General features: G+C 28.5%; 2 protein-coding genes across 2 annotated transcripts in view; both read left to right on the top strand.

Moving 5' to 3' along the window:
- Positions 1-31: 31 nt before the first annotated feature.
- On the top strand, positions 32-6,156 carry LOC101500120 (uncharacterized). The gene is made up of 10 exons (XM_004501970.4): positions 32-182; positions 268-482; positions 811-919; positions 1,012-1,093; positions 1,211-1,296; positions 1,594-1,697; positions 1,831-1,961; positions 2,078-2,171; positions 3,112-3,167; positions 5,880-6,156. The coding sequence occupies exons 2-10, from the start codon at positions 438-440 to the stop codon at positions 5,974-5,976; spliced, it is 804 nt and encodes a 267-aa protein (XP_004502027.1). The 5' UTR covers positions 32-182; positions 268-437; the 3' UTR covers positions 5,977-6,156.
- Positions 6,157-9,801: 3,645 nt separating this feature from the next.
- LOC101511350 (ribonuclease 3-like protein 3) overlaps positions 9,802-14,490 on the top strand; it is a 5,849-nt gene continuing 1,160 nt past the window's right edge. The window contains exons 1-2 of the mRNA XM_004502080.4: positions 9,802-10,595; positions 12,827-12,973. Coding sequence (XP_004502137.1) covers positions 10,170-10,595; positions 12,827-12,973 — 573 coding nt within the window. The 5' untranslated portion in view covers positions 9,802-10,169. The remainder of the gene's footprint in view (positions 10,596-12,826; positions 12,974-14,490) is intronic.

The raw sequence follows: 14,490 nt of genomic DNA, 5'->3' as shown, positions 1-14,490 counted from the left end.
ATTTAAAAATGAAAAAAAAAAGGATGATTTTATTATTGACTTATGTATCAGGTATGTTCGTTTCAGTCTCGCGTCCCTTCAGCTTCCACCGGCGTTGAACTACTCTCTACCCATCGTCGCGCATCACACTATGATATTTTTTCTTGCATTTAATTGAACCTTCTCCAATATCATTCTCATCGGTATGCTAACACACGTACAAATTCAAATTTTTCTTCTTTAATTTTTTGATGTTTTTTGTTTGGATTTGATATTGGTAATATTCAGGGTCCCATTGGTTTATGGCCTACACTGATTTCGTGAGTTTGTTTTTCGCCATCGTCGTTTGGTGTTCTGCTTACATTGCCGTTGCACTTCTTGCCTCTTTTCGAGCCGTCAATTATCTTTGCACTTTCTGAGCTTGGGACTCAAACTCGTTGCAATTTCATAAACCTACCATGGGTTATGCACAGCTTGTTATAGGTCCAGCTGGTAGCGGCAAGGTAATTTATTGTATTTGTTTCCTTTGTCACGTTAAACTACTAGATATTGGATAAACAGATTAATTAAACGCTCGATTAAACTAAGCATTTATAAATAAACTTTTATAACAAAAGATAGGATAACTTCGAACTGTTTTCATGTAACCTGTAAGCTATTTTCGTAAGTTCCCACTAAGAACTTTCGTAAACAGTCCTATATGTATTTATGTCAGTAGATAAGCTCACATAAGTCAATCTAAATGTTTGCAAAAATATTTTCTTACATTCCGTTAATTAAATGCTGAGATGCTCATACTTAGTAAAGTTTGTGCTTTTCTTTGTTGATTAGTCTACATATTGCTCGAGTTTGTACCAACACTGTGTAACTGTACGACGATCAATACATGTTGTGAACCTTGATCCTGCTGCTGAAAATTTTGACTATCCTGTTGCGATGGGTAAGCAGAATGCATTTGTGTGGCTTCTTCTTTTGTGATTTCAGGTTTCTTCTTTCATGGCGCTTTACTATTTTGTGTTGAAATGCTTGCAGATGTAAGGGAACTCATTTCTCTGGATGATGTAATGGAGGAGCTTGGATTAGGTCCTAATGGTGGTCTTGTATACTGCATGGAGTATCCTTTTCATTTGTTTTCTTAAAAAAAATAAGCTTTCTTCTCTAATGAAACTAACGACAATATTATGTACTTGCATATGCTGTTGAACTTTTTTCCCTTAATAATCATTTTTAGACACCTTGAAGATAACCTAGATGATTGGCTTGACGAGGAGCTAGACAATTATTTAGATGATGAGTACTTGGTTTTTGATTGCCCTGGTATTCATGTTTGTTTCTAGTTATTTGTAGTTTATGGTTTTATGCACTGGTAGTGGTATCCAAAGATTACAATTTTGTGACTGTGAGGTGATGCAAGGCCACAAAAACAGAATTGGTAGCATAATGCAACTACTGTTAATTCTAATATTTATCCTTTTAGAACAAGATATACAGTATTTACACAGCCAGTTTGTGTAATCTAATGTTAATTGTATTAAAACTGATTATTAAGTTTTCTGGTTGCAACTGGCTAGATAAAATGTGATCAATCAACTTTTGCCTTGTAATGTTTTGCAGGTCAGATAGAACTTTATTCACATGTGCCAGTATTTCGGAATTTTGTTGAACATTTGAAACGGAGAAATTTTAATGTCTGTGTTGTTTACTTACTTGATTCACAGGTTGGTGATAGTTTTACAACTTTTGCGTAAATCATGCTTCCTTTTAACCTATTGACTCACACATGTTCCCTTAGTTTTTACCATTATTGTTGTCTTGTTATCTTTGTAGACTAATAATTTTGAAATATTCCAGTTCATGACAGATGTGGCCAAATTTATAAGTGGATGCATGGCTTCCCTTTCTGCAATGGTTCAACTTGAACTACCTCATGTTAATATCCTTTCAAAAATGGACCTTGTGACTAACAAAAAGAATCTTGAAGAGTAACTACTGCCACTTAATTTCTTTCACTAATTTATTTCCACTGCTTTATTTATTTAAATTTCTTTCACTAACAAAAGGATCTTGAAGAGTAAATATGTATTTTTTTTGCTCTTAGATTCTTGGATCCAGAACCCACCTTTTTACTGTCTGAATTGAATCAATGGATGGCTCCTCAGTATGCAAAGTTGAATAAATCTTTGATTGAACTGGTGGGTAACCTATAATCATTTCATGAATGCATCCACCTGTTAGCAATATTGTAAAGCATGCATTCATTTTATTGGTTTCATTAGCAAGCCATTGACCAGCGATTAACAGTTTTGCGGTACAGCCACAGGTGCTGGAATGTTGTAGAGCGTAAAATACTAGGAAGACTTCATTAGAATTATTTTGGACTGAAATGAAGTTGATCTTTTTAATAGATAACGGTCTATTAAGTATGAGTCAATTCTTATTTTGAAAAAGCAAGACAATACTTGGTTGATATCTAGAAAAGCATGAATGTTGATTGCATTCCAAGCAAGATGGAGACGGTGATTTACCTTTTTTTAGTATGATATTTTGGCTATATGCTTACCTAACCATGACTTTAACATAGCTTGAGTGGGTCATTTTATTTATTTAATTTTTTTTTTTAAAAAGGTAGATTCCGATGGTCAATATATTTTTCTATTCTTTAGACTGAAACAGTAAGTCATGTATCCACCACACTGACCTCATTGTGTTATAATATCCATGAAGCTTCACCTTTAGTCACTACAATTTGCTCGTCCATCTCTTCTTCAAGATATGTCTCTTTAATTTAATGATTTTCCTGCCTAAATTATGTGGTGCCAATCAACGTGCATAATTTTGTTCATAAATCTATCATTGGCAACTTAAAATACGTGTGTAAGTTTGTAGCGTCTTGCGGGGTTTTTGGTTTCTGTTCTTCTTCTCTTATCTTCTCATCCCATTTCTGTGCAATTTGTAAATGTCAATGGAATGAAGTGGTGGTTTCATCATTTACCCATTCCAAGTCTTAGAAAGGATTGAAGGTTCCGTTTCAACTCATTGCCATTTCGCTTCAATTTTGGAATAAACATTTCTGAGTATTCTCTTACTGCTGAAGCTTCATGGATATTTATTTATTCATTCCATCTGCAACAGGTGAGCAATTATAGCATGGTGAGTTTTATACCACTGGACTTGAGGAAGGAAAAAAGGTACACACTATACTTTTTACTGCTTAACCTTTCTTGTTCATTCATTGATTGATGTTATATTTGTTATCATATAACTAATGTCAAAATCTGTTTCTGTTTAATATCCCTCAAGTATAGGAATTCAGTTAAATAGGAGTACTAGTAGGGATTTAGTTATATATGAGTACTAATAGGGATTTAGTTATATATGAGTACTAATAGGATTTGGTTGTTTAGTAATCTAGTATATATATATCTGATGTATTGCCAACATAATTCAATTCAATAAATATGATTTTACTCTAATTCTTGACATGGTATCAAAGCTCTCGATCTTTGAGAGACTTGCTTCCGCATAAACCCTAGCCGCCTTTATTGCGGTAAACTTGAGCACCTTATTGTGGCCCTTTTTGCTGCCTTCATTGCAGCAACTTAAGATCCCTTTTTTTGCTGCCTTCATTGCAACAACTTAAGATCCCTTTTTTTGCTGCCTTCATTGCAGCAACTTAACGTCTGTTTGTTGCCTTCTTTGTTCCGAAACCAGCCGTCACTGTCGTGAAGACAACTTTCAACTTCTCTCACCACTGTTGAAGATGATTGTTGACCACTATACACTGACCATATCACACCACTGCCCTCCAATCAGCTGTTTGCCGCCGTTTTTTCGTAGATTGTAAATCAGAGAAACTTGTTTTTTGTTTTTCATCCATGGCGGGAGAAGGAGTAGTGATTCATAATGGAACCGAGACTGAAACAGGAAATAAAAAGTTCCAAGCCGAATTGCAAAACCTCTCATCCGTTCACAAGTTGAATGGGAAGAACTATTTGAAGTGGTCTCAAATTGTGCGCACGTTTTTGAAAGGTAAAGGGATGGCAGAACACTTATCAGATGAACCCCCCAAAGAAACAGATCCCAAATTTAAGAGGTGGGATAAAGAGGATTCTATGATCATGGCATGGTTATGGGACGCAATGACCTCAGAAATCAGTGACACTTGCATGTTTCTCAGCACTGCGAAGGAGATTTGGAAAGCATTAGAAGAGACTTATTCCAAAGCTAAAGATGCTGCCCAAGTATACGATGTGAAGGTGAAAACTGACGCAATGACCTCAGAAATCAGTGACACTTGCATGTTTCTCAGCACTGCGAAGGAGATTTGGAAAGCATTAGAAATGACTTATTCCAAAGCTAAAGATGCTGCCCAAGTATACGATGTGAAGGTGAAAACTGTGGCTGCTAAACAGGGAAACAGGACTGTTACTGAGTATGCAAATCATCTCAAAGCTTTATGGATGGAGTTGGATCATTACAGAGTTATAAAATCCAAGTGTTCAGCGGATGCAACATTACTCAAGGAGTATATTGAACAGGATAGAGTCTATGATTTCCTGGTGAGACTCAACTCTGATTTTGATCAAGTTAGAGTGCAAATCCTTGGTAAGGAGAAAGTACCAGGAATTAATGAAGTAGTGGCTATAGTGAGAAGTGAAGAAAGTAGAAGGGGACTAATGCTGACAGTCCCACCTGTAGAAAGCTCAACAATGATGGTTGACCAAAAGAAAAAAGGAGGAGCCTGTGTGGAGAAGAAAAGTGAAGGAGTGTGGTGTACCTATTGCAACAAGCCTCGCCGCACTCGCGAAGAATGCTGGAAATTGAACAGGAAGCCACCTAGTAGAGAGTGGGGCTCTCAAAAACGAGACAAGGAGTGGAAAAAAAAATGGGAGATCAAGCACACATAACTACAGGTACTAGTGAAGAAAGTCGAGAAGGTATGACACAACCGAACCAAGATGAGGTAGAAAAGTTGAGATCTTTACTCACTAGTTTGGAGAAACCCAAAGGTACTTGTTGTTTGGCACACTCAGAACAAGCACTTGGGGAGGACGATTGAACATGCTCGAGAATGGAATGGCCCTTTTTACTGCCTTCATTGCAGCAACGTGAGATTTCTTTTTGCCTTTTTGTTGCCTTCATTGCAGCAACTTGAGATTTTTTTATACCTATTTGCTTCCGCATAAATTTGCCGCATAAACCTACCACCCACCTTCATTGCGGTTTCTATTTTCATGAAATCTTAGCCACCTTCATTGTGGTCCTTTTGCCGCCTTCATTGCGGCTCCGCCTTCATTGTGGTTTCTATTTCTTAGCCACCTTCATTGTGGTCCTTTTGTCGCCTTCATTGTGGTTTCTATTTCTTAGCCACCTTCATTGTGGCTCTTTTTGCCGCCTTCATTGTGGTTCCGTCTTCATTGTGGTTTCTATTTCTTAGCCACCTTCATTGTGGCCCTTTTTGCTGCCTTCATTGCAGCAACTTGAGATTTCTTTTTGGCCTAATTTGCACTCCATATAACTCCTCCCATGACAATCTCTTCTAACTAAAGGGCTAAACAGTAGGATAGGGATTCAGTTGAATAGGAGTACTAGTAGGGATTTAGTTATATATGAGTACTAATAGGATTTGGTTGTTTAGTAATCTAGTATATATATATATATATATATATATATATATATCTGATGTATTGCCAACATAATTCAATTCAATAAATATGATTTTACTCTAATTCTTGACAACTAAGATATATGCTCTAGCTCTTGTTGACTGTTACTCATATATTGAGTAAATACTGTTGATGATACTGAAATATTAAAACTGTAAAGGTCTCTGAGTAGTAAAAATCACTTTTTGTTGTTGTTTTATTTTATACTTAATGTTGTAATCTTCTCATTTACAGTATACAATATGTACTGGGTCAAATTGACAACTGCATTCAGTATGGAGAAGATGCAGATGTGAAGGTTAGGGATTTTGACCCAGAGGATGATGATTAGCTTATTCCCTTCTTCTGCAGCAATGCTTGGTGATAGAATGTTCAGTCTTCGCAATGACTTAATGGTGTTATCAAGTTCACATTGTTGATAAAATAATAATTTTTCGTTACAATGCTTAGTGTGAATTGAGGACCTTGATGATATATAAAATTTAGCCTCCTAATGGGGAGATAAATTTCAGAGCTTGCTTGGTTAAAACAGTTTAACATGTTGACAATTGCAGCCGTTATAACTTTATATTTTAAAGAAGTTGGACAAGAAGAAGAAATATTTTAGATTTTATAATTTTTTGAAAGGAAAAAAAATCGATGTTATTTTCATTTTGGTACTTACTAAGCTACGTTTGTAACATTGAGAGAGTCATACATTATATGCAATATAATTAGTTATGATACTAAAGATGAATTGATGACCGGTTTTAATTTTTTGTTGAGTCAAATATTAAAATATTAACGCTTTGCACATTGAATAATTGAAATAGTGATTTATTCATTAAAAATTTAACATGATAAATAATATAGTCCAATTTATTTCAAGAGGGGCTTTTTTTCTTCTAAATAAATTGGTATCATGATTTTTGTGGGGCGAAAAATAAGACTTCACTCCTAAATCATTCTAATTTAAAAAGACCACAAAATATTGAAATTAAAATTTAGATACATTTAAAATAAAATAATATCACAGAACTGAAACAAACAATTATATTAAAATGAATAATATGACAAAATACAATTATATATGCATCAATTGAAACTAATCTTTTATATAATAAAATATTTAATGATTTGACTCTAATTAATAAAAGATTACGACCTTTTACGTGTGTATATATATATATATAAAAAGAACGTATCTAGTAAAAATAGTTATTATAAAAAATAAAAATTATTAATAGTAATTATTGAATTAAATTAATGCATAAAATTTAATTATTCATTAAAGATATTATGTGAGTGTATCCCTACAACTAATTCTTAAATACTATTTATCCATCTAATAATTTTAATATATAGTATATATTATTCAAGAGTTATTGAGTGTAGATATAATCACATAATATCTTTAGTAAATAATTTAATCTTATACATTAAATAAATTTAATTATTATTATTAATAATTTTCATTTTCATAATAATTATCGATTATCACGATATACTATATATATATAACACATAAAAAAATATTTATCATCTCTTTAAAAAATAAAAATAAAAACAAAGTGTACGAACATTTATTTCTAAAGTGAGTGCTTCATGTTCCTAAATCACTCTCCTTTTACAAAATGAAAAAAGTATTGTGATTTACTTAATTTTGTACAATTGTACATCAACTAATTCATTGTACCAACTAAATTGTAAAAAAAAAAAAAAAAAAAAAACTAGATTTTGTCTAGCAGAAATAGTTGGTCTCTCGTAATAATGTAGTTTATACTAGCCAATAGGTTTCCACATTTAACAGCAATATTCAAATTAATAAAATTACTTTTTAATTTTAATAGAAAAAATATTGAGAAAATAATATTCTAATATCCCTTATACCATCTCATTAAATTATTTAAATAAAAATATTAATTACTACGACACTTCACATCTATATATTAACGTAATAAACTAATTCATTATACCAACTACAGATTGTAAAAGAATAAAAAACCAGATTGTGTGTAGTAGAAATAGTTCGTCTCAAGATAATAATGTAGTTTATACTAGGTCGAAAGGTTTCCATATTTAACAACAATATTTCGAATAAGAATAATAATAACTATAAGATTTAATTAATGTTCAAACACTAAATTATTAACTAAAAATATTCAATGATGGTGTGTCCATAGAAAAACTCTTTCGTGTTAGGTGTTATAGTTTTGCTAAATTTTAATATATTTTTCTATTATATCTCTTTTAAAGATGCGATCAAATGAAATAAATTTTTTTTTCTCTTATGGATAGGGGTGTATAAATGACGGATTAAGTCAAGTTTGATGTATCCTTTATTCAATTCTAATATTTGATTTGGTCAAATTTTAAATCATAATTTTTCCCATGATTTACAGAGTCATCAAGGATGAGACATAATAAATATGAGACTTGATTCCAAGACGAGATGCCAAATAATAATTCTTAAAGTTTCTTTTAAGAAAAACAATTAAACACAGAAATTCATAATAAATCTCACATGGTTACCGTGTCGATGCATTAAAGAATAATAACTCATAATATTATTTTATAAACTATAAATTATCTAGTTAGTGATTTGTTGATAATTTTTATAGAGAGAGTGAATCAATAATAACATAAAATAATAATAATAATAATAATAATAATAATAATAATAATAATAATAATAATAATAATAAATAATCATTTGTTCTTAATGTAATTTGAGACGAGATGGATAACCCGGTGAGTAATCTAAACCTGATTTTTTTTTTCTATTTTTTTTTGTTTTGTCCTTATTTTTTGGGACTTAGTCAAATTCATCTCATTGCTTACGAATCAAGACGGATTTGTGAGACGAATCAGGTTTTATACATCCTACTTTAGAGGTCGAATTTGTGAGACGGATCAGACTTTGTACACCCTACTTAAGAGGTTGCATCCTAGGTATGCCACCCTATGTTACTTTATTTTATTTATTTTTAAACAAATGAACAAATTTTAAATTAATAAAAAAAGTTATATTATATTAGTAAAATCAAACAAACTACATTTAATAATGAAAAAAATACATCAACATTAATTAGTTGAATATATATGTCAAATAAAAGATTAATATGCTGCAGTATCTTAACAACTTCCTATTATTTTGTAATCTATTATAAATAAATTAGCATATTTATCTTATTTTATTAATAACTATCTCTTATATTTTGTAGTCTATTACAAAATTGCAAACAATTCACTCTTATTTTGATATAAACTTTAGTTGTAAATAAAATTAACAATTTCCTCTTATTTGCGGCTGACTATACCTCCTGGTATAAAGTCAATTTTATTTGTTAAAATATAAATTATTATATATATAATTGTTTAAACAATGTAACACTTTCAAAAAAAATTAACGTGTCCATGTTGTTTGTGTTGATATACTCAAATTTTGTCTCTTTACAAAGAAAAAAATAAAAATACATTTATTTATATTAAAAATAAACTAAATGTTAAGAATAAAGTGAATACACTAGACGGGTTTCTCGATAATAATCAATTAATTAATATGTGAATTTTATTCTTAACATTTGCTTTATTTTTAAACAACCATATAAACTAATTTATATTTTAATAAATAAAATTAAATATAAGTTAATAGGGTTTAGGGTTTAAGTAAATAGAAGAGAATTGTTAATCTTATTTATAAATAAAATTGGATGCAAAAACAGGAGATAGTTGGTTGCAAAAAATAAGAGAGTTATTAATTTTTAGGAGACCAAAGAAGAGAAAAATTAGGAGAAAGTTGATTGTAATATAAAATAAATTTGCTAATTTATCAGTAATATGCTACAAAGTAGGAGATAATTGTTAAAATATTATAGTACGTTATTTTTTTACTCAAATTTCATTAATTTTGATGTATTTTATTTTACTTTATTTTATTAATTTATAAAAAATAAAAAGTAACCCATATCTTATAGTGCCATCTCCTAAACAAAAATAGAAATTCCAACGTGAAAGAAATTGAATATTGTTTGTATATAAATTTTAAAATAGTGTATATTCAAAAAAATAATTTAAAAAATGATATCCTAAATTTACTCCTCTACATTTTTATGATAACTGAAATTAAAAACCCAAGAACAAAAAAAAAAAACAGAATTCCTATTTTTTCACAACAAAATAGTGATTCTTGTTATTCTCAAATTCTAACGATAAAACTACTTACTGCATCAGTAAAGAAAATGTAGTGATTTCTTCTTAATTCCTCTTCAGCCGGCGTCGGTGAAAAAAAATATCACGCCTTCATAATTTCTCATTACTTCTTAAATATGTATTTATATTATACATATTTAAATTTAAATAAAATAATATTAAACCGCGCTACAATATATATAATATCATATCAAACCATAATCACTCTCAAATCCATTATTTATTGTGTATGTATACAAATATCACAATCAAAATTGATATTCTCTAGATTTTCCTTTTCTTATATCCAATCACCTAAACTCCACAACCCTAAATCTCTCATTGTGTAAAGTCATGGAAACTCAAGCACACAACAAGAAGCAATTAGAAGATGTACTTGTTCTCCAAACACATGCACTCAACATAGATGATGAGGAAGAGCACCCTCCCAAACAAGAAGAAACTCCACCGCAATTATTTGAAGTGGAAGCAATTCTGAAATACGAATTTAAAAATAAGCAATTATTGGAAGAGGCTTTTACACACAACACTTACGATACTGAGAATAACTTATCTTATGAGCGTTTGGAATATATTGGCGACGCTGTTCTTAACATGTTGATAACGCAGGAACACTATTTCTTATACCCGAATTTGTCTCCAGGTGCGTTAACTCGGTTACGATCTGCGAATGTGGATACTGAAAAGCTCGCACGTGTGGCTATCAAACACGAATTACACCGTTATTTGCGACATAAAAAACCTCTACTTGAGGAACAAGTAAGTACTTTCTATTTGCTATTTTTCTTTAGGGCAAAATACTAGCTACTTAATATTAATATTATAATCGTTTCTCACTTTCTAGCTTTTCTATCATCAATATTCCTTGACTCTTCGGTTACTCAATTTTTAAATTTAATTAAATAATAATTAAAAATCATAAAGTCATGTTTCTATGTTTTTTACTTGTAGTGAAACAACAAATCAATAAACTTTAAAAGAAAAAACAGAAATCCACCGTTTCACGCAAATAAATCTCAAACAGAGAAACATAAACAACAATATCTAAACATAAACCTAAGGAACAATAATCATTCAATTTCTTCTTCGTAACTTTACGAGATAATTCTAATTTCAAAACTTCCTTTCAACCTTTCCTTCACAATCTTATGTGATAACTATAATCTTAAAACTTATTTTGAAGTTTGAATGAAGGACTAAAATATAATATATATTTTTTTTTTAGTTATTTAATTTATAACGAAAAAAAAAAAAGCGCTAACATGAATCAAATATTTAAATCTTAATTAATGTTATATCACACTTTTGTAAAACATTATTATTTTAAGCAATGTTAAATAACAAGATATATTTTAAGGCAACATCTTTATGACTCTTAAAAAAAAGTATATCAATTAAATTCTTCTTTTTTTAATTAAAAAGAGTTTAATCATTTTTTTTCCTTCTATTTTTATTGCTGTTACCATAACAAATATATTTCTTTTACTTATTTTTATGTTGTGCTATGATAATGGTCATACACTGGTATACATATTTGTCCATGTACTGTATTTTTCCTTAAATACCGAGTTTAGCTAACGGTAAGAAAAATATTAATTATTGCCATGTTGGAATCTATAGGATTTGGACTTTTGGATTTTTCTTTAGAAAAAACTTTTAGATTCTTTTAGTACTGCTTTTTTTTTAGTAAAATAAAATTATATAACCACTTCCTGACTTTGTCATTTTTAGATTTTGTAAGATCTTATTTAATTTTGTAATTGTATTAATTTTTTTTGCTAAAATACTTATAATTACTACCTCTTTTCTTACCGATAATACATTATTAATTAAATCACGAGAATTAAAAAAAGTTAATTGGAGTGATAAATTTATTGACAATATGAATTCTTTAATAGTTTATCTTTAAATAGAGATAAATAACTTATATTTTTATTGTAGTATTTATTACAAAATGTAGAAAAGATGTAATATAATCATTAATCATTGGTAAGTTAAAAAAGAAATAATTAGTGCAATTGATAAATTAAAAGTAATTTTATAAAAAAGATTGTAAAAAATATAAACAAGTCTTATATCTAGGGACACGTGTAGTAATTTATATTTTTTCTAGAAAGTCATAAGGTGGTTTGAAAGATGAGTCTAAGTGATAAAGAAGTAACAAATTCAACTCATCTCTCTAACAAAATTAATAACTACAATCTCTATTCCCTAAAGATATGATTTTAATTAAGATAGTGAATATTAATATTAAATTTGTTAAGAACTGATATTATTTTTACATATTTATCTTTGAAGATACAGATTAATGAATTAGTTAATGTTATCAATGTGGTCTTTAATATTGAATGCACAAAAAATGTAAATTAATCAGGAATATATTAGAGAGAAAAATCATTAATGCAGCTTAAAATTTAAAGACAATTTTATAAAAAAGGACAACAATAATTTTCAAGAGACTTATATTTATAGACGAAAGAAGTAATTACTGACATAGAATATTTATAAAAAAAATACATTTTTTTCAAACAATAATAAATATTATAATGAAAACGTTAAATAACTCTCCCGGATATACTTATAAAAACAATATAAAAATAAAAACATAATTTGGTTGACGGAATCTTATATTTAATAACAAAGGGTACATAGTATTTTGTTTTCATTTCTTGTGTGCCATGAGATAGTTGAATGTCATGTTCGAAAGTCAAAGACCCAAAAGCTATAACGAGCATGATCACAAGAGCGCAAAAGTTATAACAAATATGATCACAAGAGATTTGACATCAAATATTCACCTAAAACTTAAATTTAAAATATTATTTATATGAATCTATTATTGTATATATTCAATATCTAGACCTTTCATAATCGAGGTAAAACTTAAAGTATGAGTCTCTCACATCATTTATTAAATAACTTTTTTAGTTCAATTTTATTTTGACTTAAAAAAAAAGACATTAATTAACATTTTTGGCAATTTGATACAGATTAATGAATTTACTAAAGCAATCTCAGAATATCCTTTACATTCATATGGGTTGATCATCGCGCCTAAAACTCTAGCTGATATTGTTGAATCAGCTATTGGTGCTGTTTTCATTGATTCTGACAAATCCTTCGAAATTGTGTGTAAGGTTAGTATTCACTAATTTTTCACTTGAAATAGTATATTTTTATGAAATTACACAATTTCGTGCATTTTTGCATGATTTTTCATAGATATCATCTATAAGTAAAACATGATTGTTTTTAATAACCTCATACATATTAGTATAATTAATTGTTTTATTATAAATACTTATTAGGTCTTTCATTCTTCTCAATTGTGCAATTTGAGTCTCAAAAGCTCCAATCATTGCCTGAATTAAAATATTACTAAGTAATAGTAAGATTATTATGGATATAGATATATGTTACTATAGGTTAATGACTTAATGGTGTATATAAAATAAATTTTCTAATAAACATCAAAAGTTATATCTCCAAGGGATAAAATAATATTTTTATCCAACATGATATGATAAGTTAATCTAAAAATGTATCATATTTTGTTTATGATAATGTTTATCCGATCATTATCCTATAATATCATTATTTAGCTTTATACTATTGCATTGGACCATTAAGGCATTAGGTATAAGAGTCATATTTCTTATATATTCAACATTTCTTCCATTTCTAGTCGATGTGAGTCTAACTATTTACACTTAAATTCCAGAAGAAAAAAAAATTGTGTACATTTACATAAAATGTTTTTTTACTCTGGTGACCAAAATTATCTAATACCAAAAATATGATTTTATGTATATTATAATATATGAGAAATAGAAAACCTTAAACTTGGATGTACAAAAAGTAATATATGGTAGACAAAATTATATTTAGAGTTATTTATCTTATTATATGTAATACAATGATCATTAATTTTTTTTTATGTAAATTATTTATCTTTTAAAACATGCACAAGTTAATCGTTTTTTATTAAAAAAATATTGAAGTGACAAGTTACATATGATTATTTTTAATTAATAATATATTTTTAAAAACTTTGTTATTAAAAATTAAGAAACCCAACAACAACTTCATCATATTTTTCTTTAATCCTATAAAAAATCAAAACTCAAAAATTAAATTCCTAAATTTAAAAATAAACACTAGATTTACTAAACTAATCAAAATTCCTAAATTTAAACACTAGATTTACCAAACTCATGAAGAATCAAATCATGTATCAAAATAATTGTCTATTTTAGTAAATTTAAGATTAAAAACATTATGATGTGTGATTTGATTCTTCGTAGAATTGATAAATTTTAGTTTATTTTTTAATTTTTAATTTTTAATTTTTAATTTTTGATTTTTTTGTGGGTTTACGGAAGAAGATGGTGAAGATGATGATGTTGCCAAATTTCTTAATTTTTAATGAAAAAAAAAATTAACAATATTAGAATTAATTCTTTGTGGCTTGCTACTTTAGCAACTTTTATTAAAAAAAATTATTAACTTATACACATTTTAAAAGTAAACGATCTATATGTGTTACAACAAAATAAAATTAAGAACCTCAGATGTAATTTACATATATTATAATGTAAAATAATATATATATATATATATATATATATATATATATATATATATATATATATAC

Source organism: Cicer arietinum, chromosome 5 (genome assembly GCF_000331145.2).
Source record: "Cicer arietinum cultivar CDC Frontier isolate Library 1 chromosome 5, Cicar.CDCFrontier_v2.0, whole genome shotgun sequence".
Lineage (NCBI taxonomy): Eukaryota > Viridiplantae > Streptophyta > Magnoliopsida > Fabales > Fabaceae > Cicer > Cicer arietinum.
This window is presented reverse-complemented; position numbering and strand designations above follow the sequence as displayed.

Excerpts from the sequence above, each read along its gene's own strand:
- LOC101500120 (XM_004501970.4), top strand. The coding sequence starts at position 438 with ATGGGTTATGCACAGCTTGTTATAGGTCCAGCTGGTAGCGGCAAG. Across the intron at positions 920-1,011 it reads TGACTATCCTGTTGCGATGG|ATGTAAGGGAACTCATTTCT; the intron begins GTAAGCAGAATG and ends AAATGCTTGCAG. Across the intron at positions 1,094-1,210 it reads GGTCTTGTATACTGCATGGA|ACACCTTGAAGATAACCTAG; the intron begins GTATCCTTTTCA and ends AATCATTTTTAG.